At 42.3% G+C, this 27079-nt stretch overlaps 1 protein-coding gene across 3 annotated transcripts in view; it reads left to right on the top strand.

Moving 5' to 3' along the window:
* The first annotated feature begins 1723 nt into the window (after positions 1-1723).
* wdr20a (WD repeat domain 20a) overlaps positions 1724-27079 on the top strand; it is an 84468-nt gene continuing 59112 nt past the window's right edge. For 2 of the 3 annotated variants that reach the window (XM_048538234.2, XM_048538230.2), the window contains exon 1: positions 1726-2025. In XM_048538234.2, the coding sequence (XP_048394191.1) occupies positions 1777-2025 (249 nt within the window). In that variant the 5' untranslated portion in view covers positions 1726-1776. Of the gene's footprint in view, positions 2026-27079 lie in introns of all 3 variants that reach the window. The other variant, XR_007248310.1, reaches the window with a different exon arrangement.

The raw sequence follows: 27079 nt of genomic DNA, 5'->3' as shown, positions 1-27079 counted from the left end.
ACCTTCCCCTGCAACCGCAGGAAATGCTACACTTGCCCCCACACCTCCTCCCTCACCCCCATCCCAGGCCCCAAGATGACATTCCACATTAAGCAGAGGTTCACCTGCACATCTGCCAATGTGGTATACTGCATCCACTGTACCCGGTGCGGCTTCCTCTACATTGGGGAAACCAAGCGGAGGCTTGGGGACCGCTTTGCAGAACACCTCCGCTCAGTTCGCAACAAACAACTGCACCTCCCAGTCGCAAACCATTTCCACTCCCCCTCCCATTCTCTTGATGACATGTCCATCATGGGCCTCCTGCACTGCCACAATGATGCCACCCGAAGGTTGCAGGAACAGCAACTCATATTCCGCCTGGGAACCCTGCAGCCATATGGTATCAATGTGGACTTCACCAGTTTCAAAATCTCCCCTTCCCCTACTGCATCCCTAAACCAGCCCAGTTCGTCCCCTCCCCCCACTGCACCACACAACCAGCCCAGCTCTTCCCCCCCCCACCCACTGCATCCCAAAACCAGTCCAACCTGTCTCTGCCTCCCTAACCGGTTCTTCCTCTCACCCATCCCTTCCTCCCACCCCAAGCCGCACCCCCAGCTACCTACTAACCTCATCCCACCTCCTTGACCTGTCCGTCTTCCCTGGACTGACCTATCCCCTCCCTACCTCCCCACCTACACTCTCTCCACCTATCTTCTTTACTCTCCATCTTCGGTCCGCCTCCCCCTCTCTCCCTATTTATTCCAGTTCCCTCCCCCCATCCCCCTCTCTGATGAAGGGTCTAGGCCCGAAACGTCAGCTTTTGTGCTCCTGAGATGCTGCTTGGCCTGCTGTGTTCATCCAGCCTCACATTTTATTATCTCAAATGTTTGCTTACTAGCTCTCTAAGATTCAACTAATTATGCCTGATCAAATGCAGTTATACTTACTGCTATCATAAACCATCTTCTTATCGAAGAAAAGTACTCCTTCTGTATATACTCTACAGTGGTGTATCCTCTACCACTAATCACTAGATTCGCCGTTCAAAATACAAACAGAGGAGGATTGTTGGCAATAAGCTACCTATATATTGGTAGAGGTGACGAATATTTGTCGTCAATCTGGAAAACATAACACCTAACATCACTGCGGGTGTATCTACGCAACGCAGATAGCAATAGTTCAAAAAGGCAACGCATCTAAACGGCAATTCGGTATGGACAACAAATACTAACCCATCCGGTGCTACCCACTTCCATCAAACCAAAAACAAAGTTTTCCATATTATCTCAAAAACAAAGGTGTCATCCGTGAAAATAGCAAACGGGATCTTCACCTAATTGAACAGCTCGGAAATGCTTAATAATCATAACTTCCCACCCGGAGGGCGGCACTAAAGAGGTGAGGTGCAGAGCTCCCTCATCAATGTACTGCGGAATCAATATTAACCATTCTTCGTACTAACATACATTCAATTACTGATGGTGAAGAAACAGTGCTCTCGCGAAATCAAACGAATGTCTGAGACTTATTGGAAATGAAGACAAACAAATAACAAAAGCGATAACTTAATCCAACCCAATCATTTCGGGACAACAACTTCAACTTTAGCTTTGGGCGACATCGCTCTCCATTTCTACCTCGGCCCGCCAGCATCTAAAAGCTCCAGTCGGCATCACGGCACGTTACGTGCCGCGCATGGATGACGTCATCGCGCAGGGAAAGCCAGCAGGTCACGCAGGCGTCCTGAATAACATCCGGGCTTGGGTAGGATGAATCCTAAATTACAACATGGCGACCGAGGGAGGAGGGAAGGAGATGAACGAAATCAAAACTCAGTTTACTACCAGGGAAGGTGTTTATAAAGTGCTAACCCACTCTGAATACAGCCGGCCGAACAGGGTGCCTTTTAATTCTCAAGGATCCAATCCAGTCAAGGTGTCATTCGTAAATGTGAACGACCAGTCCGGCAATGGGGATAGAATCTGCTTTAATGTGGGCCGGGAGTTGTACTTTTACATTTACAAAGGCGTAAGGAAGGTAAACATCAGGTTGTTTTGCCTTTTTTGGGGGCTGGTGGTGGTGATAAGGAAAGCAAACGCAGAGCCTAGGCCTTTTAAAACTGTACAGTTTACACACCGGTATCTAGTTGCCGATCAGTTGTTATTGCGGGTTTTGAGGGTGGGAACTCATCCGTTGGCTCTCTTGTCATCTCTACCCCAGCCTTCAAGCAATTATGCAAGTCGCGTTCAGCTTGCAAGCACGTTAGGATAAGTATAATGGATTTACAAATGAGGATTTATAAGGGATTGGAATCTTTACAGTGAAAGTAACTCATTTTGCATGTTCACTTTTACGAATATTACATTTCGTCAAGCATTTTAGTATCAACGCATAAAGATAACAATTAAAAACTGTTCTTTAGTTTAATATTTTCGAATATTTTGAAAGATTGCTATGGAATTAAGATTCAGAACGTCCTGTGATTTCTTTCATTTTGAAACTTTATCGAAGTAAAATATCCCTAACTTAAGATTTTTTACAATGCAACCCTTGAAGATTTTTTTGGGGGAGTGGTCTGGAAGGTTAGTAGTTGTGACTGGCAGATTGTCTGTCTATCTTAATGCATGACCCTTTTGTTTTTAAAGGGTATCACTATGATTCCTGTGATTTTTTTTCCAAAGGTGATCTGGTCTCATGAGACTCAGATCTTTATAGATATTGCAGTTATTTGCTTGATGCATGGGGTTGTGCAACACCAGTGATGCACCATATACTTTTGCTAACTTATAGGGTTCAAATGTTCTAGTCCAATGTCCATCTGCAGATGTTTTGTGATTAATGATATGTATGCACTGAACATAATTGACATACCAGACAGTGAAATGAAGAAACAATTAGCCACTTCTTTACTTGCACCTCTTTTGTTTCAAGGTAAGATTTACTGACGTAAACAAATGGGCAAGGCAGGCACTAGCAATAAGAAGCACAGGAAAATTGGAAAGTGGGAAATAATGGGTATCGGGATCATTTTTTTTGAGGGAACAAATATTTGAACCAAGAGTTTGAAATTTTATTAATTTTTCTTATGTGTGTTGGAGAAAACAACTCAGGAGGTGTTACTTAATATCAAAAATAATGAGAAGGGTTGCAACGTTTCGTTGTTTAGACTGAGCTCAACATCCTTGCAGGAGGGCAGCTCACATTGGTTCATCCAGAAAGTTCAGGTGCAGACTTACAAAACCGAGGTGTAAGAATTGCCCCCACACCTCACCTCCACTTCAGGGAACAGTGGAGTTGAGTCGGCATGACCTAAAGGGAAGCTCCATTTCTCCAAATTCCTCTGTAGATTAGTTTGGAGGCTTGGACTTAGAATAGTGATGAGTTTCTTTGCATGTCGGGCATCTAGTTAACTAAATGAAAGCTGCTAAAAAATGGGCAAGAATAATCTTGGGTAACAGATTTCCTCCCATTTTGTTTGAAAGCACTCCTGTCTGCTTATCCAAAACCTAGTGAACAAGTTTTTTTTAAAACTTAAAATCCATTGTGTAAGATTACTAAATTACAAAACTAATTCTGATTACAAAGCAAAATGACTGTTGCAGAACAACTGATTGAGTCAGAGTGTTGTGGGTTAAAATGGCTTCTTAGAACTTGAACACTTATTTAAGAACAAAGAAAGTTAAAGCACAGGAACAGGCTCTTCTGCCCTCCCAGCCTGCACTGACATGCTGCCTGTCACAACTGAAACCCCCTACCCTTCTGGGGACAGTGCCCCTCTATTCCCATTTATTCATGTGTTTGTCAAGACACCCTTCGTAATCCTGTCGACATCTATCAGGTCACTCCTCAACCTCTGTTGTTCCAGTGAGAACAACCCAAGTTTCGCCAACCTCTCCTCACAGCTAATGCCCTCCATACCAGGCAATATCCTGTTAAATCTTTTCTGTAACCTATCCAAATCCACTATGTCCTTCAGGTAGTGTGATGCCCAGAATTGAACACGGTGTTTCAAATACAGACGGACTAAGGTTCTTTAAACTCAGTGCCCTGACCAATGAATGCAAGCATGCCATATGCCTTGTTGACTGTCTTCTCCACCTGCATTGCCACGTTCAGTGACCTGTGTACCTGTACACCCAGATTTCTCTGCCTATCAGTTCTGTTAAGGGTTCTGTATTTACAGTATATCTTCCATCTAAATTAGACCTTCTCAAATTAAATTAACATTTTAATAACTTACTGAGGGAGAAGTGCAATCTTTAGGATGAAACATTAAATTGTGGCTCCGGTTTACTGGGCCAGTAGTTTAGCTGGATATTAGTGTCCAATGGCGCTACTCAGCAGGGAATCCGCCGGGTATCTAACAGACACGCCTCCCTCAGGCAGTACCATCGCAAACAGTAACTAGCATTCATCCTATTGCAGTTTGTGGGAGTTTGCTGTGTGTAAATTGGCTTCTAAAGCAATTGCCTAAAATTGCACTTTTAAAGTAACATTATTTTTGTAAAGACCTTTAAGATTTCTGAGAAGCATAAGAAAAGTCTGTGCTGCTTTGGTAAAATATTCTCATACAATAGCAAAACAAACTGTCAATTATTAGATATTGTGGAAATTATAAATTATCTAATATGTCATAGTCATGCCGCACAGAAGTAGACCCTTCAGTCCAAATCCCCTATGCCACCCAGGTATCCTAAACTGACCTAACTCTGTTTGCCAGCATTTGGCCCATATCCTTCCAAACCCTTCCTAATCATATCTCCATCTAGATATATTTTAAATATTGTAAATATATCCCCTTCCACTATGTCATCTGGTATCTTGTTCCGTACCTGCATCACCATCTGTGTGAAAAGTTGTCCCTCCGGTTCCTTTTAACTTTTTCCTAGTCACGTTAAACCTATGCCCTCTAGTTTGGACTCCATGACAGTGGAGGGAAAATTATGAAGCAAAGGTTTTTGAGATAATGTTAAGCTTTATTGTAAATATTTTTCTATTAAACATTTAGCTGAAGATCCAAAGTTTAAGATATTAATGTTGGAAATACTTTCAGAAAATTGAAGAAACATATTTTGACTGGTTTGGTATTGTGGTTTCAGTAGAATATTGGTTTATACTTGTCTTAATCAAATTAATATTGAGAATATGCGCCAGACAGTGATCGTATGCTGACCAGCGAGAATCTAACCAAGTCCCCGTTACATTCAGGGGCATTACCATCACTAAATCCCTTCTCTCCACACCCTGAGTATTACATTTGATCAGAAATTGAACTAGATCAAATAGAAGAGCAATCAGTGTCTTAGAATTATGTAGCAAATAATTCGTTCTCATTCCTCAATGTCTGGCTCAAGCCAGATCTGTGATGGATTACTCAGCACTTTCCTGAGTGAATGCAGTCCCAAAATGGTTAAGACCCAACCAGATTAAATAACCAGTTTGTCACCCTGTCTACCACCTTTTCCACCATGGTTGCATTGTAGCAGCTGTGTTTACTGTCTGGAAGAGGCACTGCAGCAACTTGCTGAAGCATCTTCAGTAGCACTTACACTTATCTGCATTCTGCAGTATAGAAGAGTAACAGATGAATGGGAACACCACCACGTGCCAGTTTCCCTACAATTGCATACCATCATGAATTTGAACTTTTTGTAATTCTTTCACTGTAGTCAAGATCCTGGAACTGCTTCACAAATGGCATGAGCATACTTACGCTAGTGGTTCAATGACTCACCATCTCCTTCTTGATGGAAATTAAGGATGCATAAATATTACTGACCTTGTGAATGGAAGAAAATACTGTAAGATTTAGAATGCAGTAGGCACTTATCATGTAGCTAAATTTTTGTAAGATTATCTAAAATTGCCAATTGCTTGTCAGGTTGTTTAATTTGGAAGTTTTTTTGCTGTATCAATGAACTTCAGTCAGAAGGTATTTTGATGTCACTAAAATATCCATTTTTGAAAAGGATACTTTCCAAAATTTGGGATATATTCTTTAGTTTAGAATTTGGATGGATTACGTTCAAGATATGTTGGAAATGTCAGTTAGGGGAAGGTACAGTTTATTAGAACTTCTGGCCCACAGATTTGTCTTATGATTTTACAAGGAGAGGTATTTGGTTAGAAATACAATGGGTTAGATATTAGTCATCATCACTGCACATAAGTTAAATGCAGTCTAGATTGATGAAATGATAGTCTTACCTACTGCCTATTAAAAACTTTATGAAATGAATTTGGTGATCTTGAGCTAGATCTTCCTAAACATGTACTGGCTTGTATTACAGAACTGCCTTCTAATTAGCAATCTTATTAATGACTTATTAATATGTAAATTTAGATTATTTGTGGTGGTACATATCTGAGGGGATATGTTATAGCTGAATATTAATTTGCTTTTGTCTGTATCTCTGCATGTCTGACTTTCAGCAGCGATTACAGAATTCTAATCAAGGTCGGGGGCACTTGCCATTTCCTGCAGTTCCCACCCAGATGCAGTGAGGCCAGGTGAATGAGCCTGGAAGCAGAGAGAACTTTGAGCAATACCATGTCTATCAGTATGATTCTTCAATTATGTTACTTAACACATTAAAAAAAAATGTCTGGCTCATAATTTTCTGTCATTCCCACTCTTTTTGCATTGTTCGAATTAATCTCTGCCATCGCCCACAATTTTGTGATTTGAACCCTATGATATCATGCAATAACAGTACTGGAAAGCCCGTGAAGTTTGTTTGTTAAGAAAGCAGGCTTGGATCGGCTGTATTTGTTGCGTTATCTGTTTTGAATATCTTTAGTATCATACATAAATGAGAAAAGTTGCAATTGTTTGGCTTTTTTCTAAATTTGCTTATGTGAGACTGTAGGCCTCCTGAGATTTCAGTTTTTTTCCCCCCTACAGTTAAAAATAAATAAGCATTTATACAGCACCTGTCATGACCATTGAATTATTTTACAGCCAATGAAGTACTTTTGACTTGTAATCACTGCGAAATATAGAAAATGCTGTAACACTATCCCAGAAACAACAATGTGATAATGACCGGATGATCTGCCAGGAGGGGAGTGGGGCTTAGAAGAATGGGAAGAAGGGATGTGTGATGGCATTCCATGCTGAACTCACATTTCTCAACATTGGGTTGAGATACAGGGATGAAGTCAGCATTGTGATTATGGCATATTGGGCCTCTAGTTGGCGTGTTGTCAGTTCTCAAATATCATATATTTGCCTGATTTCAATAGTCATTGTGTTAAAACTTCTTGTAATTTTGTTCACCCTCAAGATAAAGATGGGAAACTTGTGACACCTGGTTTATGTTTACTTCAAAGATGGCATGCAACAGTCAGCTTTGTGTAGATCTCTCACGCCAGCAGCTTTCCTTGAACTCCAGGATACAAGGGAGAGGATCGGGAAAATGGGAGCTTTCATGTGGGAATGAGGCTGGTAAGGGTTAATCGGTGGTGAGGTGGAGATTTATATGAAGTGTGTTTTTGGAGTCAGAGTGGGATTGAAGAGAGGAAAGATGATGGGTTGGCAGACTGGAAGAGGTGGCAATTTCAATATGTTTGGGCCCGGTCAGAACTGTCAGTTCAGTTTTTTTTCTTAAAAGAAAAGAGTGACCCTAAAAGGCAGTGTCCCCCTGACCATCTCTGGTTGTTGGCAGACTCTTTCCAGGGCTATTGAGCTCATTTATTACATCTTAGTCATCCTAGTGAGGGAGATCAATTTTCTCCACAATGCAAAGAAGGAAGACCTGACTGAGCCTTTGGTTCACTGTGTCTCTCAGTGATGAGGACAACATTGAACACGAAAATGAACTTCAATAGAGAGTGATCACAAATACTTGTTGGAAAGACTTTTCTTTTAAGGTAACTCCCTTGTAACATCAACATACAACAACCACGAGGTGTGCCAGTATACTTAATTCTGACTAAGCCAGCCAATGATGATGCACACATGAGTAAAGTGAAATCAATACAATGTGAAATATCTACAAGCAGAAAACTAAATTAGAAAAATGTTCTTGCCACCTTTCGTGTTCTCGAAGTCTTGTGTTAAATGACATTAGAGTTAGGCAGAAGAATTGACTATGAGAAGTATCCCCTGTTTGTTTATGTAGCTCCTGTAGACACCCCCCCCCCGGCCCCTTCACCTGCTGTATTATCAGTTGATACTGGGTTTGGCAATTACAAAGTTACTCAACTGCATTATAAAGCATTTATCATGCATGTCATCACAAAAAAGAACAGAAGTGATATGCACTTTCAAGAAGAGTGATAGCCCATGGTTAAAATTGCATCTTCTGTTTGAGATGCTGATTCAAGGGATTAAAAACTGCCAGAATAATGGGAGTAATTCCAAATTTGTTTGAAATAATGCTGTGAGATATCTTATGCCCAACTGAAGGGACATTCAAGGCCTCATTTTAATGTCTCATCACATGCTAGCACACTCTCAATGCTTCACTTCCTCATACATCAGTCAGTGATATTTGTGTACAAGTCCTGGAATGGAACTTGTATTTATAAGATCCTGACTTGGACAGAATAACTCCGCTGAACCCTGATTGATGTAATGCATTTACATTATTCATTTGAAATGCACAAGTGCCCATTAGAGTTTTCCAAAATTCCAATGAAATAGGTGTGACTTTCCCATCATTAACTTGCATTGCAACTTTTGGATGGTGTCCTATCTATTAGTCATTTCTATAGAGGTAAGATTAACAGCCATTGTCGGTGGGCCAGATTTGACCAAGAGTGGCATCAGGGAACCCTAACAAAATTGGAATCAAAGCAGGTTGGGACAAACTTCCTCTAGTTGAAGTCGTTTCTGGCAAGTAGGAAGCTGGTTGTGGTTTTTGGACGTCAGATATTGTAGCTCCAGGATATTTCTGTAGGAGTTCCTCTGGGTACTGTGCTGGACCCAACCATCTTCAGCTGCTTAATGACCTTCCCTCTGTCATAAAGTCAGAAGCGTGGATGTTTTTGCTCAGTGTAAATGGACATTCGCGACTGCTCAGATATTGAAGCAGCCTATGTTCAAATGCAACAAAACTTGGATAATATTCAGGCTTGGGATGACAAGTGGCCAATAACATTCATGCCACACATGTTGATCAATCTAACCACCACATCCTGACTTTCAATGGCATGACCATCTCCGAATACCCCAGTATCAACGTCCTGGGGGTTACCATTGACCAGAAATTCAACCGGAAACTCCAAATAAATACAGTGGCCTCAAGAGCAGGTCAGAGATTAGGAATACTGCAACAAGTAACTTACTTCCTGATTCCCTAAAGCCTGTGCACATCCACAAGGCACTAGTTGGGAGTGTGATAGAATACTCCCCACTTACCTGGTTGAGTGCAGCTCCAGCAACACTTGAGAAGCTTGACACCATCAAGCACAAAGCAGCCTTTTTGAGTAGCACCATATCCACTCCCTTCACTGCTCAGTAGCAGAAGTATGTATCATCAATAAGATGCTGTGCAGAAATTCACCAAAGATCCTTCGACAACACCTTTCAAACCCACAACCACATCCATTTAGAAAGGGCAGCAGCTACATGGGAACAAGACCAGCTACAAGTTTCCCTCCAAGCCATTCACTGTTGACATGGAAATATATAGCTGTTCCTTCACTGCCATTGGGTCAAAATCCTGGAATTTCCTCCTTTTAAAGGGCATTGTGGGTGTACCTACAGCACATGGACTGCAGCAGTTTAAGAAGTTCAGCTCGCCATCACCTTCTCAAGGGCAACTACGGTTGAGCAATAAAGCTGGCCCAACCAGCAACATCCATGTTCCTCAAGAAAATTAAGAAGTCCTATAACTGCCTATGTGTTGTTAGACGATTTGATCAGAATTATGTGCTCTTCCAGTTCATCAATAAGATGTTGAAGTCACTATAGAATAGAAATTCTGCCCCCGTATTCCCTCAACATTTGTCATACAGAATCAGACAGTTGTAATTTTGGGCAGCCTCTCTGACCCTGAAATAAATTCCCAATGCCACACCCAATCTATCACTGCTTACTTCAGCTCTGAAACATTGCCAGCATTTTTGTATTCCTTGACCTCTCTGTCACTGAAACCTTAATATGTGCCTTTGTCATCATCTTCAGGTTTAATTACATCCTGACTAAACCCCGACACTCACCCCTCATAAAGTTAACGAAAGATGTTGTATATACTTTTTCTCTCACTGAGCACTGCACACATTAATTGCATCCTCCAATTAATTCCCAGAGTATTTAACTCCAAATCCTTCACCTTGTCTGTATTTCCTTAATGATCTTTCCCTGTTCTGTCTTTAAATTCAAAAATTCCTCTTTCTCTTTAAACTTACTCTTCTGTTGATGGCTCAAAACCAGCAACTGCTTCAGGCTTTTTCTCTGGCATTACCTCCTTAAACCGCTCCACATCTCCCTCAGTCTCTGCTGTAAATTTTCTCCAGGTTAGATTAACTAATCTTTGTGGACTTCTGAGGAAGTGATTATTAGTTTGTCTCCTCTGTTTGAAAAAACTGAGAAAAGATTGAACAAAACCTTGTGTGGTAGCGTACATGTTCATATTAATGTAAAATATTTGGAATAATATATAATATAAAGAGTTTACGAAGTGATTGCCGTACTTGATCTTTGTATTTAAATAATGTTTGATTTGATTTATTATTGTCACCTGTACCTAAGTACAGTGAAAAGTTTTTTTTGTTTTGCGTGCAGTGCGGACATAACTGTGGATGGTCTGCTGATTAAATGACTAAGAATTTTTGGGCCTTATAAAAGCCTTTTAATATTTTCTGTCTCTAGAAATGAATTGAATAATAGAGCCTAGACAGTTATTTTATAGAGTGATTATGCACAAGTGGTTATTTGGGTCATTGAAATTTTGGCAGCATGCTGTGGAGCAATCATGTCACACCCATTGATGACCCCCATTTCCCTGTCTGTCTGGCACTCTCTCTCTTGCGAGCTGGCATGCTTGCACTCTTACTGTGCGTGCGTACATACACGCACAGCTGTGGCCGTAACGTAAAGTGGCTGTATGTAATAATGATTATACAGTGTATGTGCATGATTGGAATCAATCAAGATAGGTGTTAAATGGCAGTCTTAAAAAAGTGAGCACGAGGCAGTTGAATGGTATTTATGGAGCATATGCTAATGCATTCACACCTGTTTTGTGACAGTGATTCCAATCAAACATAGCCCGTTTATAAGCGCTATGCAGAACTTGATCAGGTGAGATCCTCGCCCACAGTATAATTATAAAATGGTTTGACTTTTTCTATCCCATGACAAAGTAAGAATAATACCAGCAGGGCCAACAATTTGTTGTCCATTCCTGAAAGTGGTGGTGAATAGCCTTTTTGAACAGCTGCACTCAATTTTGTCCAAGAATACCACGGTGATGCTGGAAAAATAGTTTCAGGATTTTGATCTCATGATAGTGAAGAACAGTGATATAGCTCCAAATCAAGATGGTAGAACTTAAAGACCAAAAAAAAGCAATCACGTGACTGGGAATGTACTGTAGGCTCCTGACAGCCTGAGGTATCAAAAAGCAGACATGTGCTCACATTTCAGAGGAATGTAAAAGTAGTGGGTTGTGATAGTATGGGATTTCAATTTAGAATTATAGAATTTCCTCAGTGCAGATACAAGCCAATTAGCCCATGGGGTCTTCATGGGCTGTCCAAAGAGCATCCCAACCAAACCTATTTTCCAGCTTCGTAACTGTGATTAATCCTTCTAGCCTGCGCATCTCTGGGACAATTTAGCATGGCCAGTCCACCTAACCTGCATGCCTTTGAAATGTAGGAGGAAACTGGTGCACCAGACATTGGGAGATTGTGCAAACTGCACACAGTTGCCCGAGGTTAGAATTGAACACTAGTTTTCAATTCCTCTGAGGCCATGGGAGAAGTGCCAGAGGACTCGAAGACAGACAGTGTGGTACCACTATTCAAGATGGCAGTAGGGGATAAGCCGGGAAACTTCAGGACTATCAGTCTAACCTCTGGTGGGGAAACAATTGGAAGCGGTTCTGAAGGACAGATTTAATCTGTGCTTGAAGATGTGGAAATCAATCGCGAGCGGTGAGAATAGCTTAAGGTGCAGTCATGTCTGACCAACTTGATTGAAAAATTCAAAGAGGTATCCAGGTGTATAGATGAGGGCAATGCATGCAGTGTAAACCACTTGGATTTTAGCAAGGCTTTCAATAACGTCCATGCATGGGACATGGACAGTGATAGTGAAGGTAAGAGCCCAGGGATCCAAGGAGACTTGGGAAACAGGGTACAGCTTTGGCTGAGTGGTAGGACGCAGAGGGTGATGTTTCAGTGTTTTTGTGACTGGAAGCCTGTGTCTAGTATGGTTCTACAGTGTTGGAGCCTTTTCTGTTTCTATTCATAGAAATAGTTTAGACTTGAATGTAGAAAGTTGCTTAGTAAGTTCTTGGACGATATGAGAGTTGGTAGGGCAGTAAATAGTAACCCTATTGCAGGTTGGTCTTGGATGACAGAAAGATAAAGACAGGCTAACCATAGCAAATGGAATTCAATCCAGGTAAGGGTGAGGTGATTTGAGCTGGACAAACAAAGACTAGGGAATACACATGAATGGTAGGGCCCTGGGAAGCACTGAAGATGGGAGGGACCTTGGTGTGCATGTCCACTGGTCCCTCGAGGTAATGGGACAGGTAGACAGGTGCTTAAGAAGGCAAGTGGATACTGGCCTTTTATTAGACGATGCATAGAGTTGAGAGGTAATGTTGAAACCGTATAAAAGATCGGCTAGACCACAGTGTGCAGTTATACGATTGCGGTGGAGAGGATGCAAGGGAATCTTACCAGGATGTTACCTGGCTGGGGAGTTTAATTATAAAGAGAGATTGGATAGACTGTGGTAGTTTTCCTTGGAGCAGAGTAGTGGCAGGACTGAGATAATTAAAATTTTAAGGGGCAAAGAGAGGTAGATGGGAAGAAATGTCTCCCCTTGGTAGAAGGGTCAATGACAAGCGGGCATGGATTTAAGGTTTGGGGGTGGGAGGTTAGAAAGGATATGAGGGAAACATTTCTCACCCAGCAGATGGTGGGAATTGAGAACTCACTGCCTGAAAGAGTGGTAGAGTTATTTAGATGTGCACTCGCAATGTCAAGGCATTTAAGGCAAGGGCCAAGTGTCGGTAAATGGGACTAGACTGTAATGTGGTTGTTTTTAACCAGTGCAAAGGGCCTTTTTTCTGCATTTGAGGGGTTTTCTTTTGAATGTGTAGCTTGACAAATGGTGATGCTGCAATGAAGTAGCTTTGCTGAATTGCAGTGATCTTGTAGATGAGTGGAAAGGGTGAATGATGAAGGTGGTAAATAGGCTGCCAACTAAGCAAACTACTCTAGATTGTGAGAGATAATGGGAACTGCAGATGCTGGAGAATTCCAAGACAATAAAATGTGAGGCTGGATGAACACAGCAGGCCAAGCAGCATCTCAGAAGCACAAAAGCTGACGTTTCGGGCCTAGACCCTTCATCAGAGGAAGGGTCTAGGCCCGAAACGTCAGCTTTTGTGCTCCTGAGATGCTGCTTGGCCTGCTGTATTCATCCAGCCTCACATTTTATTGTCTTGGAATACTCTAGATTGTGTTGAGTTTCTTGAGTGCTGTTGGATCTTTGGGGAAACTGAAGACGAATTAACATAAGAATGCTCAACTTCTGACCTGTGGTATAGTCAGCGTTTATCTGACTATTCTAATTTAATTTCAGGTTGGCGCTATCACACAGGATGTTGTTTATGGAAGTCTCAGTGATGGTAATGCCATTGAGTGACTAGGTGAGACGGTTAGTTGTTGGAGATGGTTGTTGTCTGGCTGATGAGTAGCATGGATGTTAGTAATTTATTAGCCTAAATTTGGATGCTATCCCGGTCTTGTATATGGTCATAAACTGCTTTAGTACCCAGGGGTCTCATGTGATGCAGTGATTTGCGAGCTTCCCACTTCTGACCTGATAGAAGAAAGGAAGAATGTTGAAGCACCTGAAAATGGTTGGGCCAAGTTTGTTACCAAGGATAGGTGGGATGTTGTGGTACAGTGGTAGCCTCCTTACCTCTGTGCAACGAGGCCCACGTTCAAGCTCCAGCTGCTCCAGAGATGTGTAATAACATCACTGAACAAGGTGATTAGAAAATACTCACCCAGAGGAACTCCAGTAGGCTGTCCTGGGACTGAGATGATAACCATCATTCTTTCTGCTAAGTGTATAGGTGTTACAGCTGTATTGGAACATCTTGACTAGGAACATGGTTGGTCTGGAGCATGTCTCCGGTACTGTTGCCAAAATTTTATCAGAGTTCATAATTTGTACAGTATTCAGCAGCATCAGTTGTTTCTTGATAACGTGATAGAGTGAATTAGATTGATGAAGACTGTGATTCTGTGGTCTTTAGGAGGAGGTGAGATGGTTCATCTACTTGGCTATTCTGGCTGATGATGGTTGCCAGTGTTTCAGTCCTGTTTCTTGCATTGATGCTCTGGGTTCCCTCATTTTTGAGTATAAGCAGTTTGTGGACCCTCCTTTTTATGTTAGTTGTTTAATTGTCCAATACCATCCAAGACTAGATGTGGCAGAACTTTGATTGTAGAATCACATGGCTATGGATGTTGCTTCCACTGCTTAGTAAGTAGACTTATGTGCTGTGGCCTCTCAAGTTGATGCCTATACCTCATTTATTTAGGTACGTTGTTGTTTCTGGCATGCACACCTGCAATCTTCATGGGGCCAGTGTGTGTGTGGGTGTTAATAAATATGTAAATTAGCTGCTGTGCATTTAAAAATTGATTGGCAGGACTTTTGGGTTATAAAATCTGGTTTTACAATTCATTAGAGTTACAAGTTTAAATTGGTTTCTGGTATCCCAATACTTCCAATGTAGACCATCAAAAACAGGCATGGTAGGTGATTGGGAACTTCTGCAGCTTAAAAAAATATATACAGCAGAGTTTTGATAAAACAAAGTTTATGGAAGATGAAAGGTGTGATAGCTGAAGGGTTAGAAGATTTGTTTTTAACAGTTAAATACCGAGGTGACAAATGAGTAAATGACAATGCCAATAGTAGATGGACAGAAGCAGAAATAGAACTGGGCAGTTAGTGTTTTGGATAGTTAAGCAATATAGAAATACATATGCACAGAAGGGGAACATTTGGTTCATTAGTTCTGTGCTGCCTGGGGGAAATAACAGTTTGATCCTACTTTCCAGTTCTTTGTTAGCTGTCAAATCCATATTCAATTCATTTTATACAAATGTGCTGAATGTCTCAAAATGGGTGGGAGGCAGAAAATATGTTCCATACCTCCATCGCCCTCTGGGTGAAATATTTTTTCTCTTGGACTCTCATGCTCTTCGAGGGCTAAGGAAATCGATATCTCGTTTCCACTTTATGTAGGTTTTGTAATTCCATAGACCTCAATTAAATCTCACCTCAGCCTCATCTGTTTAAACATAGGCTAGGTTGTTTATCAGGAAAGAGAAATGCAGAAGTAAGTGTATTTTGGTGGAAAACAAAGGCCTTTTGATGGAACCCAAAAGAACTGTGGATGCTGTAAATCGGGACCAAAAACCTGGCAGCATCCGTGAAGAAAAAAAATCGGTGTTAACATCTCGGGTCCAGTGATTGTTCCTCAGAACTGTCTTTTGGTGGAATTTTGTAAGGCCACACTGAGTCTGCATCTGAAGTGTTGTGTATGGTTTTGGTCTCCTAAACCAAGAAAGGGTATACTGGCCACAGAAGAAGTATCATGGTGTTTTGTCTAATTAGTCATGGGGATGGCATTGGTAATCTCTCATTTTTAAAGAATGAGGTGTGATCTCATTCAGTCTTAGATTATTCTTGTGGGACCAGACAGGATTGATATAAATAGGACGTTACACCTGGCTGGTGACCCTCAGAAATCAGAAGTAGGCCATTTAGAATTGAGATGAGGAATAAGTTCTTTTGAGATAGTGGTTAATCTTTTGGAATTCCCTACCTAGAGAACTTTAGAAGCGCAATCATTGAAAATTTTTAAGACAGAAACCTATATATTTCTGGACACTAATGACATTAAAGAATTTGGGAATAGCAAGGAAAATGGCATTGAGGTAGATGACCAGTTATGATCTAATGAAATTGTAGAGCAGCCTTTACTGGGTCAATGGCTTTGTCCTGCTCTATTCTTTTATTCAATCTTACACCGTAAATAAATTTCACTATAAATTGCTCCATTTCTGGCAATCTCCTTTTGAAATCATCTTGCCTGTGATCATCTCCTTCCTATAAGGTGACCAGAACTGTACAGTGAAATTTAGGTGGTGCTTTATACAGTTTTAGAATAGCCTTTGTGATCTTTGTATTAATGCCTCTGCTAACTAATGGATATGTCTCTGTACTTTTATTGCCTATCTTTATTTACTTTTCCTGCTATGTTCAAGGGTCTACAGCATAGATGTATACTCCAAGTTCCACTTTTTTTAGGTTGATTTGGGTGTTGTATTATCATATCAGTATTAATCTGGTTAGAAGCTTTATCTACATATGTGTAGAACATAGGCTCATTATTAGATATCTAGACCAGTTAGAATAATTACAAAATTATTCCACCAAGCCACAAAATGACCTAACCGCAATTCAAAAAAGGAAAGTAGTTCTCTTTTTGTACCATATTTAGCTCTACTGAACAATTTTATAAATTTATTGTAAGGATCAACAGGTGTGCAGCAACTTCTTTGCATGCAACAATTGCCTTAGCTACTTCCTGAGTTCCCTTGAGAGCGAGAGAAAGCAGGGAAGTTGTTTTTGTTGTAAGCATGGTGGCTTGCATGGAACTTGTGCTTGCTTTGTTTCCACAAATGCAGTAGGAAAGGTACCCACCCACCCTTCAGTATGACCTATTTGCCTACATAAAGCACTGTTATGCAGAACTTTTGTAGATATGAACCCTATTGCTGCTTGAAAATCTTTGCTCCTCTAGGATAAAGTCACTTTCAACTGTTGATTTAAGATTGCATCAATTTTGTTTTAAAACAATTAAGTAAAAATAGTTTGTCAGGGAAAGAGAATTCTGCCTTCATGTATCAGGATTTTTAAAACTAAAAGAAAGTCTTGCGATAAGAACACAACCTATTTAGCTCATACAGCACAGAAACAGACTCTTTGGTCCAATCAGCCCATTTGCTGAACACAATAAACTAGTCCCACCTGCCTGCTCCTGGCCCATTATCTCTTCAAACCTTTCCTACTTAATCTTATCTAAGTGTCTTTTAAGTGTTGTAACTGTGCTCGCATCTGCCTGTTCCTCAATTGAGATCTGATTTCAGTACCCAATGTCGGTCTTAAAATTCTGCAAAGGACAGAACCAATGTTATATACAGAATTCCATGCAAGGACTGTGACAAACACTACATTGGGCAGACCAGAAGAAAATTGGTCACAAGTACGTGAACATCAACGAGCAACAAAAAGACACTGAACAATACTCTCTCATCTCCATTCATATGGATAAAGAGAACCACCCAGTTTGTTTGGGACAACACCAGGATCCTAGCATGGGCCAAACAGAGACAAGCACAGGAATTCCTAGAGGCCTGGTTCTCCACCAAGAAGGTAATCAACAAACACATAGAAGCAGACCCTATATGCACTCAACTGAAGGAAAACTGCAAATGAAGTAAACAAATCCAATGAACCCCACAGTTTAAGTATCAGGCAGGAAAACACAACAGCGCTTCATTGGAGATAATGAGGTGTAGAGCTGGACGAACACAGCAGGCCGAGCAGCAGCTTCGGAGCAGGAAAGCTGACATTTTGGGCCTAGACTCTTCATTGAGGGCTGCGCTGATGATGTTACCCAGTAGGGTAGTGAAATGTCTGCAATCTAACAAACCAGCTCGGCGAGCGAACCAACCACAGCAGACAATACCCTTCTGAGCAATCAAATTGCTTGAACAGTCAATTGCAAGTATCTTTGACAGGGCTAGAATCTTAGAGCTTCCAACAGTCTCAGTTTCAGCAGCATGAGTGTTTCATTTCAAACAATATGTGCATGATGTGTACACCAGAAAACATGGAAAGGCTGACATCTATTTATTTTATTGAACAAAATGTTTCTGCCGATTTGGTGTGCGAAAATCTTTGGAGAATACAGATTATTTTCATAACTAAAAGAATTTGTCGATACTTTAAAAAGAACAAATGTTTTGGGGATGAAAAACAGGAATTTCTAGTGAGATCTCAGTGTTAACTCTCTCTACTTTCTCTCCTCAGATGCTGCCACACCTGTTGAGTTTCTCCAGCAATTTCTGTTCATATTTCAGATATGCAGTACCCACTGTTCTTTGCTTAATTTAACTATTTTAAGGAATTTTGTTCTTATTGTGTTTTTCCTTTCTCTGTTGAACACGTTGACTCATTAATAACTAGTGCAGTTGACCTTTATTCATGTATGAACCTCTACAGTAACTGAAGCCAGACTATTGAATTGCAGGGGACATCATAGCGGAGCTCACTTCTGCCTATGCTTCCTACTTTTCTTGATGCACTGAAGCCCAACCCCTGACCTTTGTCTGTCTTTATTATTCAGCTGCAACTGGCAGCCCTGAGGTCAGTTTTATTGCCCTTTCATTTTACCACCTCAACCGTTTACCACTGTTACCAGTTAACTCAGAAAAGAATGACTTGAAACCTGAACTTTTCTGCTATGTGCCTCAGGTACTCACCTGGATTATCAAGGGGGTGATAAATAGTTTTAGTTGTGGAATTTTTTGATAAAATAGTATTGCCTTTTCCCTCTTGGTAAAGAGTTGTAATGTAAAACCTTATCTTGTAGTCACAGCAATGACTTTTTAGCATTCAAGTCCTCACATTTGAGATGTCTGTCCTGTGGGTAAAGTTTATTATTCGTCCGTGTAGGAAACTTCAATTAGTAATATGCTGTTCACTGCTTGTGTACAGTGCTACATAGTTGTATATGCTCAAGTGCTTTTTGTAGTGGGATTTTAGTTTCAATTGATAGCTTTCTGTCACATACAAAGAATAATTCAATGCAAATTCTCACCTTTCTTTCTTCCATGGGGGAAAGTAGGCTGTTTGATGTAATTTAAAAATACACTTGCCAAAGATACACCCAAGTGTCAAATTGAGGATTTATGACCATCATTTCCCATGTTGAGTTCTTCATGTCTATTATAGTGCAATGTAGAGGAAGTGTCTTTGCTGCAAGATTCTAGGGAAAAATGAAAGGTAAATTATCCAGGATTGTTGCAAGATTTGTTCTAAATCAACCTATTTAGAGCTGAACTCTTAAAGTATGAGCAGGTACTTGTCTGTCGTAAATAACATTCAGCTGGGAAATTAGCTTGGTACTTGATTTTTAACTGTCTCTCTCAAACTCATGAGCATCCCATAGCTGCTCCAGTATAAATTGTTTAACTTTCTGTCTGGTAACCTCTGGGTTTGACAGCTATGAATTTGTCTAATGGTGGGGAATGTTGTGTTGAAAGCCTGCATCAGTGGAATAAGACTTGAAAATATATTTGATCCTTGCAGCTGACAATTTCCTAGGTCCTAGAAATATGTTTTGACCCACTATGCCTTCCAGTTCCTCCTCAAATTTTAAAACTCAATTTCTGTTTAATGCTTGGTGTAGTTTTCATTTCCCTCGTGCACTATTCCAGTTGATGAAATTGTGAAAGCTATTTTTAATATCTCATACTTGTGTTTTACAGAATTAAGAGCAGAAATACGCCATTTAGCCTTCAAGCCTGCTCTGCCATTTGATAAGATCATGACTGACCTGTTTGTATTCTGAAATCCATATGCCACCCTGCGCCTCTTCCTTTCCTAATGGGACTGCACGGTGGCTCAGTGGTTAAGGATAGGGTAAGGGGGTAGGTCTGGGTGGGATGCTGTTTGGACGATTGGTGTAGACTCAATGGGCTGAATAGCTTGTTTCCATACTGTAGGGATTCAATGACTGAATAACCTTTTGATTCCCTTGCCTAATATGAAATTATTCAATGATCCTCTTTCCACTGCCTTCTAAAGCAAGCTTTCAAAGTTGCAGAACCCTCTGAGAGAAAAGGTATTCCTTCATCCCTTTTCTAAAAGGGCAATGCCTGATTGTTACAGGTATCCCTGGGTGTGTACTCACCCACAAGAAGGGAATGTGTGTTCCAAGTCCACTTCGTCAAGACCATTCACGATCGTGTATACTTCAATTGAGTCACTGCTCTCTCCTCTAAACTTCAATGGCAGCATCCACTGAGCCACAAGAATTCTTAAAATGTGAGCAAATGCTATTATCAAAATGGCGCCCTCATTCTAGATTTGAATTTAACCAAGTAAATACAAAAGACTGCAGTTTGCTTTGCCCCACAAGTGTTGTGGGATTCTGATCTTTCATCATGAAATGTTCAGTTCATATTAAAGGATGGTATCCCATAAGCCACCTTGGTTACATGCTGTACCTGCATCCTAAATTACTGTGACTCATGCATTAGGACACCCAAATCTTTCTGTACCTTAGATTTCCATGGCCACTTTCCATTGAAGTAATAAGCTACCTTTTCATTCTTCCTGTCAAAATAAGCAACTTCAAATTTTCCCACATTGTACTCTATCTGCGAAATTTTTGTCCACTTGCTCAACCTATTTTATCGCCCTGTAAATTCTTTGTCTTCACAACATACGTCCTATCTGTCTTGGCGTGGTCTATGGATTTATCTGTAATCCCTTTGCTCCCTTCATCTAAGTTATTGATATAAATTGTAAAAAGTTGAGTATCCAGCACAGATCCCCCATGAGACTTGTCACATTCTCCCAATTCAACAAAATATTCAATATTCAAACCCTCTAGTTTCTGATCTCAATCAGTGCTAATATCCCTTAACCCCTATACTATTAACTTTTATTTCTGCAATAATCTTTGTGGCACCTTATGAGATGCCTTCTAGAAATGCAAGTACAGTAAGTCTAACAACTGTGAGGTATGCACTTTGGTAAGGAGAGATGTAGACTATTTTCTGAATGGGAAAAGGCTTTGGGAATCTAAAGTACAAAGAGACTTAGTCCTAGTCAGGTTTCTCTTAACATGTAGGTTCAGTTCGCAGTAGGAAGGCAAATTCAATGTTAGCATTCAGTTCAAAAGGGCTATAGTAAAAGAGCAGAAATGTACTGTTGAGGCTGTATAAGGCTCTTGTCAGACTGCATTTGGAATATTATGAGCAGTTTGGGGATTGTGGATAAGGATGGATGTGTTGGCATCAGATGCCGTTCAGAGGGGCTTTACAAGAATAATCATGGGTATGAAGGGCTTGTCATGTGAGGGGGCGTCACTGAGGAGTTGGGTCTGAATTTGAAGGAATTTAGAAGGAAGTGGAGGGTTCTGATTGAAACTTGCAGAATAGAGGGACCTGGATAGAGTGGAGGTGGAGAGGATGTTTCTCCAATTAGAAGAGACTAGGATTCAAGGGCGCAGCCTCAGAGGGAAAGGCCACCCCTTAGAACTGAAATGAGGAGGAATTTCTAACACAGAGGACTGTTAATCTGTGAAACTCATTGCCACGGAAGACTGTGAAGGTCAAGTCATTGAGTACATTTGAGACAAAGACAGGTTCTTATTTGCCGAGGGATCCAGGGAGAAGGCATGAGAATGAAATTGAGAAACAAATCAGCCATGATCAAATGGTGGAGCCGACTTCATGAGTGGAATGGCCTAATTCTACTTTTGTATCTTATGGCCTTAGCTGTTTCATACTGATGCTGTTGTACAGTAAGAATGCAGTTTTATTTTGCATTAACAGGACTTCACTTTCAAGCCTACTGCACAAATCGAAAATATGTTTTCAATATTTTCATTGCCAGTGCAATGCTAAGTAAATAAGTAGGTCTATATTCAAATAAGTGGTGGATTGAATCAGCCAACCTTTGGATATTTGCAATCAGCAAAGTACTAACCATACTTGTATGTAAAACTTGAAACATTTGGCAGCACGTTTGGAAAACCATAATCTACTCAAGCAAAGTCAGCATGGCTACGTGAAAGGGGAATCACGTCTGACTAATTTGCTAGTTTTTTTGAGGAAGTTTCAACAAGAGTCGATAGGGGAACCAGTGTTTGTATTGGATTTGTTGTAATTGGACTTCCAGAAGGTGTTCATCAAGATACTTCACAAAAGGTTAAGTCTTAATAGAAAAGCCCATGTTTTCCTGCGAGTATGGTCATGGATAGAGTATTGGATAACGACCTGATAACAACAAGTGGGGATAGAGGGGTTATATTTAAAATTGTAACTTTTAATTAATGGGAATTTCCATAGAAATCATTGCTGGGATTGCACCTGTTTATATATTCATGATTTGTGGACAACACACAAATAGGTGGAAAGGCAAATTGCGAGATGGGTACAAACAATTCTGAGAGATGTTGATAGTTAAATGAGTGGGGTAAAAAGTTGGTGAATAGAGGAAAATGTGAAATTGTTCATTTTGGAAAGCAGTATTATTTAAATAGGGGGGAAACCTCCTCAAGGTTGCAACACAAAGGGCATTTTGGAGCTTTTGTGACCAAAACACAAAGTTAGCCCACAGGTGGAGTAGGTAATCAGGAAGGCTAATGGAATATTGTATCAGATAATAGGAAGTGCAGATGCTGGAGAATCCGAGATAACAAGGTGTAGAGCTGGATGAACACAGCAGGCCAAGCAGCGGCATAGGAGCAGGAAGGCTGACGTTTTGGGCCTAGACCCGAAACATCAGCCTTCATGCTCCTATGATCCTGCTTGGCCTGCTGTGTTCATCCAGCTCTATACCTTGTTATGTCTAATGGAATATTGTCTGTTTTTTTTTAAGGAGGTTGGACTGTAGGAGCAGGTTACTGCAACTGCAAGGTGCTGGTGAGACCATATCTGGAGTACTGTGAACAGTTTTGATCCCCTTTATTTAAGGAAAAATATTACTTCCATTGAAGGCAGATCAGAGAATGTTCACTAGGATGATTCCCAGAATGGAGAGTGTGTCTTATTTGGTCAGTGGTAACCTCTAGGATGTTGATGGTAGCGGACTGTTACGATAATGCCATTGAATATCATGGGGCGGTGGCTAGATTGTCTCTTACTGGAGATAGTCATTAGGACTGTCCTCACTGGAGTTTAGAACGATGAGAGGTGATCTCATTGGAACATATAGGCTTGATAAGGTAAACGCTGAGAGGATATTCGCCCTTGTGGAAGAGACTAGGACCAGAGGACAGTCTCCGAATAAAGACAGTCCAATTAAGTACAAAATTAAGGATTTCATCTGATGCTTGAGGGTCTTTGGAGCACTTTGCCACAGAGAATTGTGAGGATGCGGTCCCTGTGTATGTCTAAGACTGATTCTTGATCAGTAAGGGAGCCAGTGCTTATAGGGAAATGACAGGAAAGTGGACCATGATGAATGTTGGATCAGGCATGAACCTGCTGAATGGTGAACATGCTTTAAGGGCTAGATGACCTACTCTTGTTCCTGTTTTTTATGTTCTAATATAATGACTAATGTTAGAGTTTTTTGGCGAATAGAGAACACTTATTGCACAATCCAGAGTGTGCCAACGATTGCACTACCAGGCAATTTAAGATTTTTGGTTGGCTCTCTCTTGTAGCTCATCAAGACTTTCTAGAACTTACTGTTTTCAAACTCAGATTGCTGCCGTCTGCAAGCAGAAGGACTATGTTCAGATGTTGTCGTCCTAAAAATTAAACCAAAGCATGGAGAATAATAATTTCCAGGTACATTCTCATACTAATTTCTCCACAGAGTTGACTTGACAATTAATCAATATCCTCTTCTCATGCAGTACAAATTGCTTCTCCCTTTGAAATTTGGTATTTTTGCATCCACCCTATTGGGTATGTTGAAAAGCTTTGATGGCATGTCTCTCACTAAGCAGTACCTGGAATACATTGACATTTGGCACTTAATGTTTTATAGAATAATATCTTTGTGAAGATCTCCAGCTAGACTTTTGTCAAAGTAGGTATCAGACGCCAGATGAATTCATTTTCATCTACTGTTCTTCTGTTGGGCCTTTGTTGAAGTAACTTATCATTTGAACTTTGTCTGGTTTTTTGATACAAAGTATGAAACTGGATGAACACAGTAGGCCAAGTAGCATTTCAGGAGCACAAAAGCTGACGTTTCGGGCCTAGACCCCTCATCAGAGAGGGGGATGGGGAGAGGGAACTGGAATAAACAGGGAGAGAGGGGGAGGCAGACTGAAGATGGAGAGAAAAGAAGATAGGTGGAGAGCAGAGTATAGGTGGGGAGGGGATAGGTCAGTCCAGGGAAGAGGGACAGGTTAAGGAGGTGGGATGAGATTAGTAGGTAGGAAATGGAGGTGCGGCTTGAGGTGGGAGGAAGGGATGGGTGAGAGGAAGAACGGGTTAGGGAGGTGGAGACAGGCTGGGCTGGTTTTGGGATGCAGTGGGGGGAGGGGACGAGCTGGGCGTGGTTGTGTGATGCAGTGGGGGGAGGGGACGAACTGGGGTGGTTTTGGGATGTGGTGGGGGAAGCTGAGATTTTGAAGCTTGTGAAGTCCACATTGATACCATTGGGCTGCAGGGTTCCCAAGCAGAATGAGTTGCTGTTCCTGCAACCTCCGGGTGGCATCATTGTGGCACTGCAGGAGGCACATGATGGACATGTCATCTAAAGAATGGGAGGGGGAGTTAAAATGGTTCGCGACTGGGAGGTGCAGTTGTTTATTGCGAACCGAGCGGAGGTGTTCTGCAAAGTGGTCCCCAAGCCTCCGCTTGGTTTCCCCAATGTAGAGGAAGCCACACCGGTACAATGGATGCAGTATACCACATTGGCAGATTTGCAGGTGAACATCTGCTTAATATGGAAAGTCATCTTGGAGCATGGGATGCGGTTGAGGGAGGAGATATGGGGGCAAGTGTAGCACTTCCAGCCGGTGCAGGGGAAGGTGCCGGGTGTGGTGGGGTTGGAGGGGAGTGTGGAGCGAACAGGGGAGTCATGGGGAGAGTGGTGTCTCCGGAAGGCAGACAAGGGTGGGGCTGGAAAAATGTCTTGGGTGGTGGTGTCGGATCGTAGGTGGCGGAAGTGTCGGAGGATGATGTGTTGTATCCAGAGGTTGGTGGGGTGGTGTGTGAGAACGAGGGGAATCCTCTTGGGGCGGTTGTGGCGGGGGCAGAGTGTGAGGGATGTTTTGCGGGAGACGCTGTCAAGGGCGTTCTCGACCACTGCGGGGGGAAAGTTGCGGTCCTTGAAGAACGTGGACATCTGGGATGTGCGGGAGTGGAATGCCTCATCGTGTGAGCAGATGCGGCGGAGGTGGAGGAATTGGGAACAGGGAATGGAATTTTTGCAGGAGGGTGGGTGGGAGGAGGTGTATTCTAGGTAGCTGTGGGAGTCGGTAGGCTTGAAATGAACATCAGTTTCTAGCTGGTTACTTGAGATGGAGACTGAGAGGTCCAGGAAGGTGAGGGATGTGTTGGAGATAGCCCAGGTGAACTTGAAGTTGGGGTGGAAGGTGTTGTTGAAGTGGATGAACTGTTTGAGCTCCTCTGGGGAGCAAGAGGAAGCGCCGATACAGTCATCAATGTAACGGAGGAAGAGGTGGGGTTTGGGGCCTGTGTAGGTGCAGAAGAGGGACTGTTCCACGTAACCTACAAAGAGGCAGGCATAGCTTGGGCCCATGCGGGTACCCATGGCCACCCCCTTAGTCTGTAGGAAGTGGGAGGAATCGAAAGAGAAGTTGTTGAGGGTGAGGACGGGCTCAGCTAGGTGGATGAGGGGGTCGGTGGAGGGGGACTGGTCGGGCCTGCGGGACAGGAAGAAGCGGAAGGCCTTGAGGCCATCTGCGTGAGGAATACAGGTGTATAGGGACTGGATGTCCATGGTGAAAATGAGGTGTGGGGGTCCAGGGAATTGGAAGTTCTGGAGGAGGTGGAGGGCGTGGGTGGTGTCATGGAAGTAGGTAGGGAGTTTCTGGACAAAGGGGGAGAAAATGGAGTCGAGATAGGTGGAGATGAGTTCGGTGGGGCAGGAACAGGCTGAGACAATGGGTCGACCAGGGCAGGCAGGTTTGTGGATTTTGGGAAGGAGATAGAAATGGGCCGTGCCAGGTTGGGGAACAATAAGGTTTGAGGTTGTAGTTGGGAGGTCCCCTGAGGTGATGAGGTCATGGATGGTATTGGAGATGATGATTTGGTGCTTGGGGGTGGGGTCATGATCAATGGGGTGGTAGGAGGTGGTGTCGGAGAGTTGGCGTTTGGCCTCGTTGATGTAGAGGTCAGTGTGCCATACTACCACTGCTCCTACCTTGTCTGCGGGTTTGATGGTGAGGTTGGGGTTGGAGCGGAGGGCTGCCTGTTTTGCAGGGAGAGGTTGGAGTGGGTGAGAGGGGTGGAGAGGTTGAGGCGGTTAATGTCTCAACGGCAGTTGGAGATGGAGGTCGAGGGAGGGTAGGAGGCCTGGGGGTGGTGTCCAAGAGGAGGACTTGTGTTGGAGGCGGGTGAAGGGGGTCAGTGGAGGGAGGGTTAGGCTCCCAGTTGAAGAAGTAAGCGTGGAGGCGAAGGTAGCGGAAAAACTGCTCGATGTCCAAACGTGACTGGTATTCGTTGATGTGTGGTTGTAGGGGGACAAAGGTGAGCCCCTTGCTTGGTTGGCAATAAACAACTGCACCTCCAGTCGTGAACCATTTTAACTCCCCCTGCCATTCCTTAGACGACATGTCCATCATGGGCCTCCTGCAGTGCCACAATGATGCCACCCGGAGGTTGCAGGAACAGCAACTCATATTCTGCTTGGGAACCCTGCAGCCCAATGGTATCAATGTGGACTTCACCAGCTTCAAAATCTCCCTTTCCCCCACCGCGTCCCAAAACCAGCCCAGCTCATCCCCTCCCCCCACTGCATCCCAAAAGCAGCCCAGCCTGTCTCCACCTCCCTAACCTGTTCTTGCTGTCACCCATCCCTTCCTCCCACCTCAAGCCGCACCTCCATTTCCTACCGACTAACCTCATCCCACCTCCTTGATCTGTC

Source organism: Stegostoma tigrinum, chromosome 10, assembly GCF_030684315.1.
Source record: "Stegostoma tigrinum isolate sSteTig4 chromosome 10, sSteTig4.hap1, whole genome shotgun sequence".
NCBI lineage: Eukaryota > Metazoa > Chordata > Chondrichthyes > Orectolobiformes > Stegostomatidae > Stegostoma > Stegostoma tigrinum.
The sequence above is the reverse complement of the archived record's forward strand: the minus strand, read 5'-3'. Positions and strand labels throughout refer to the sequence as shown.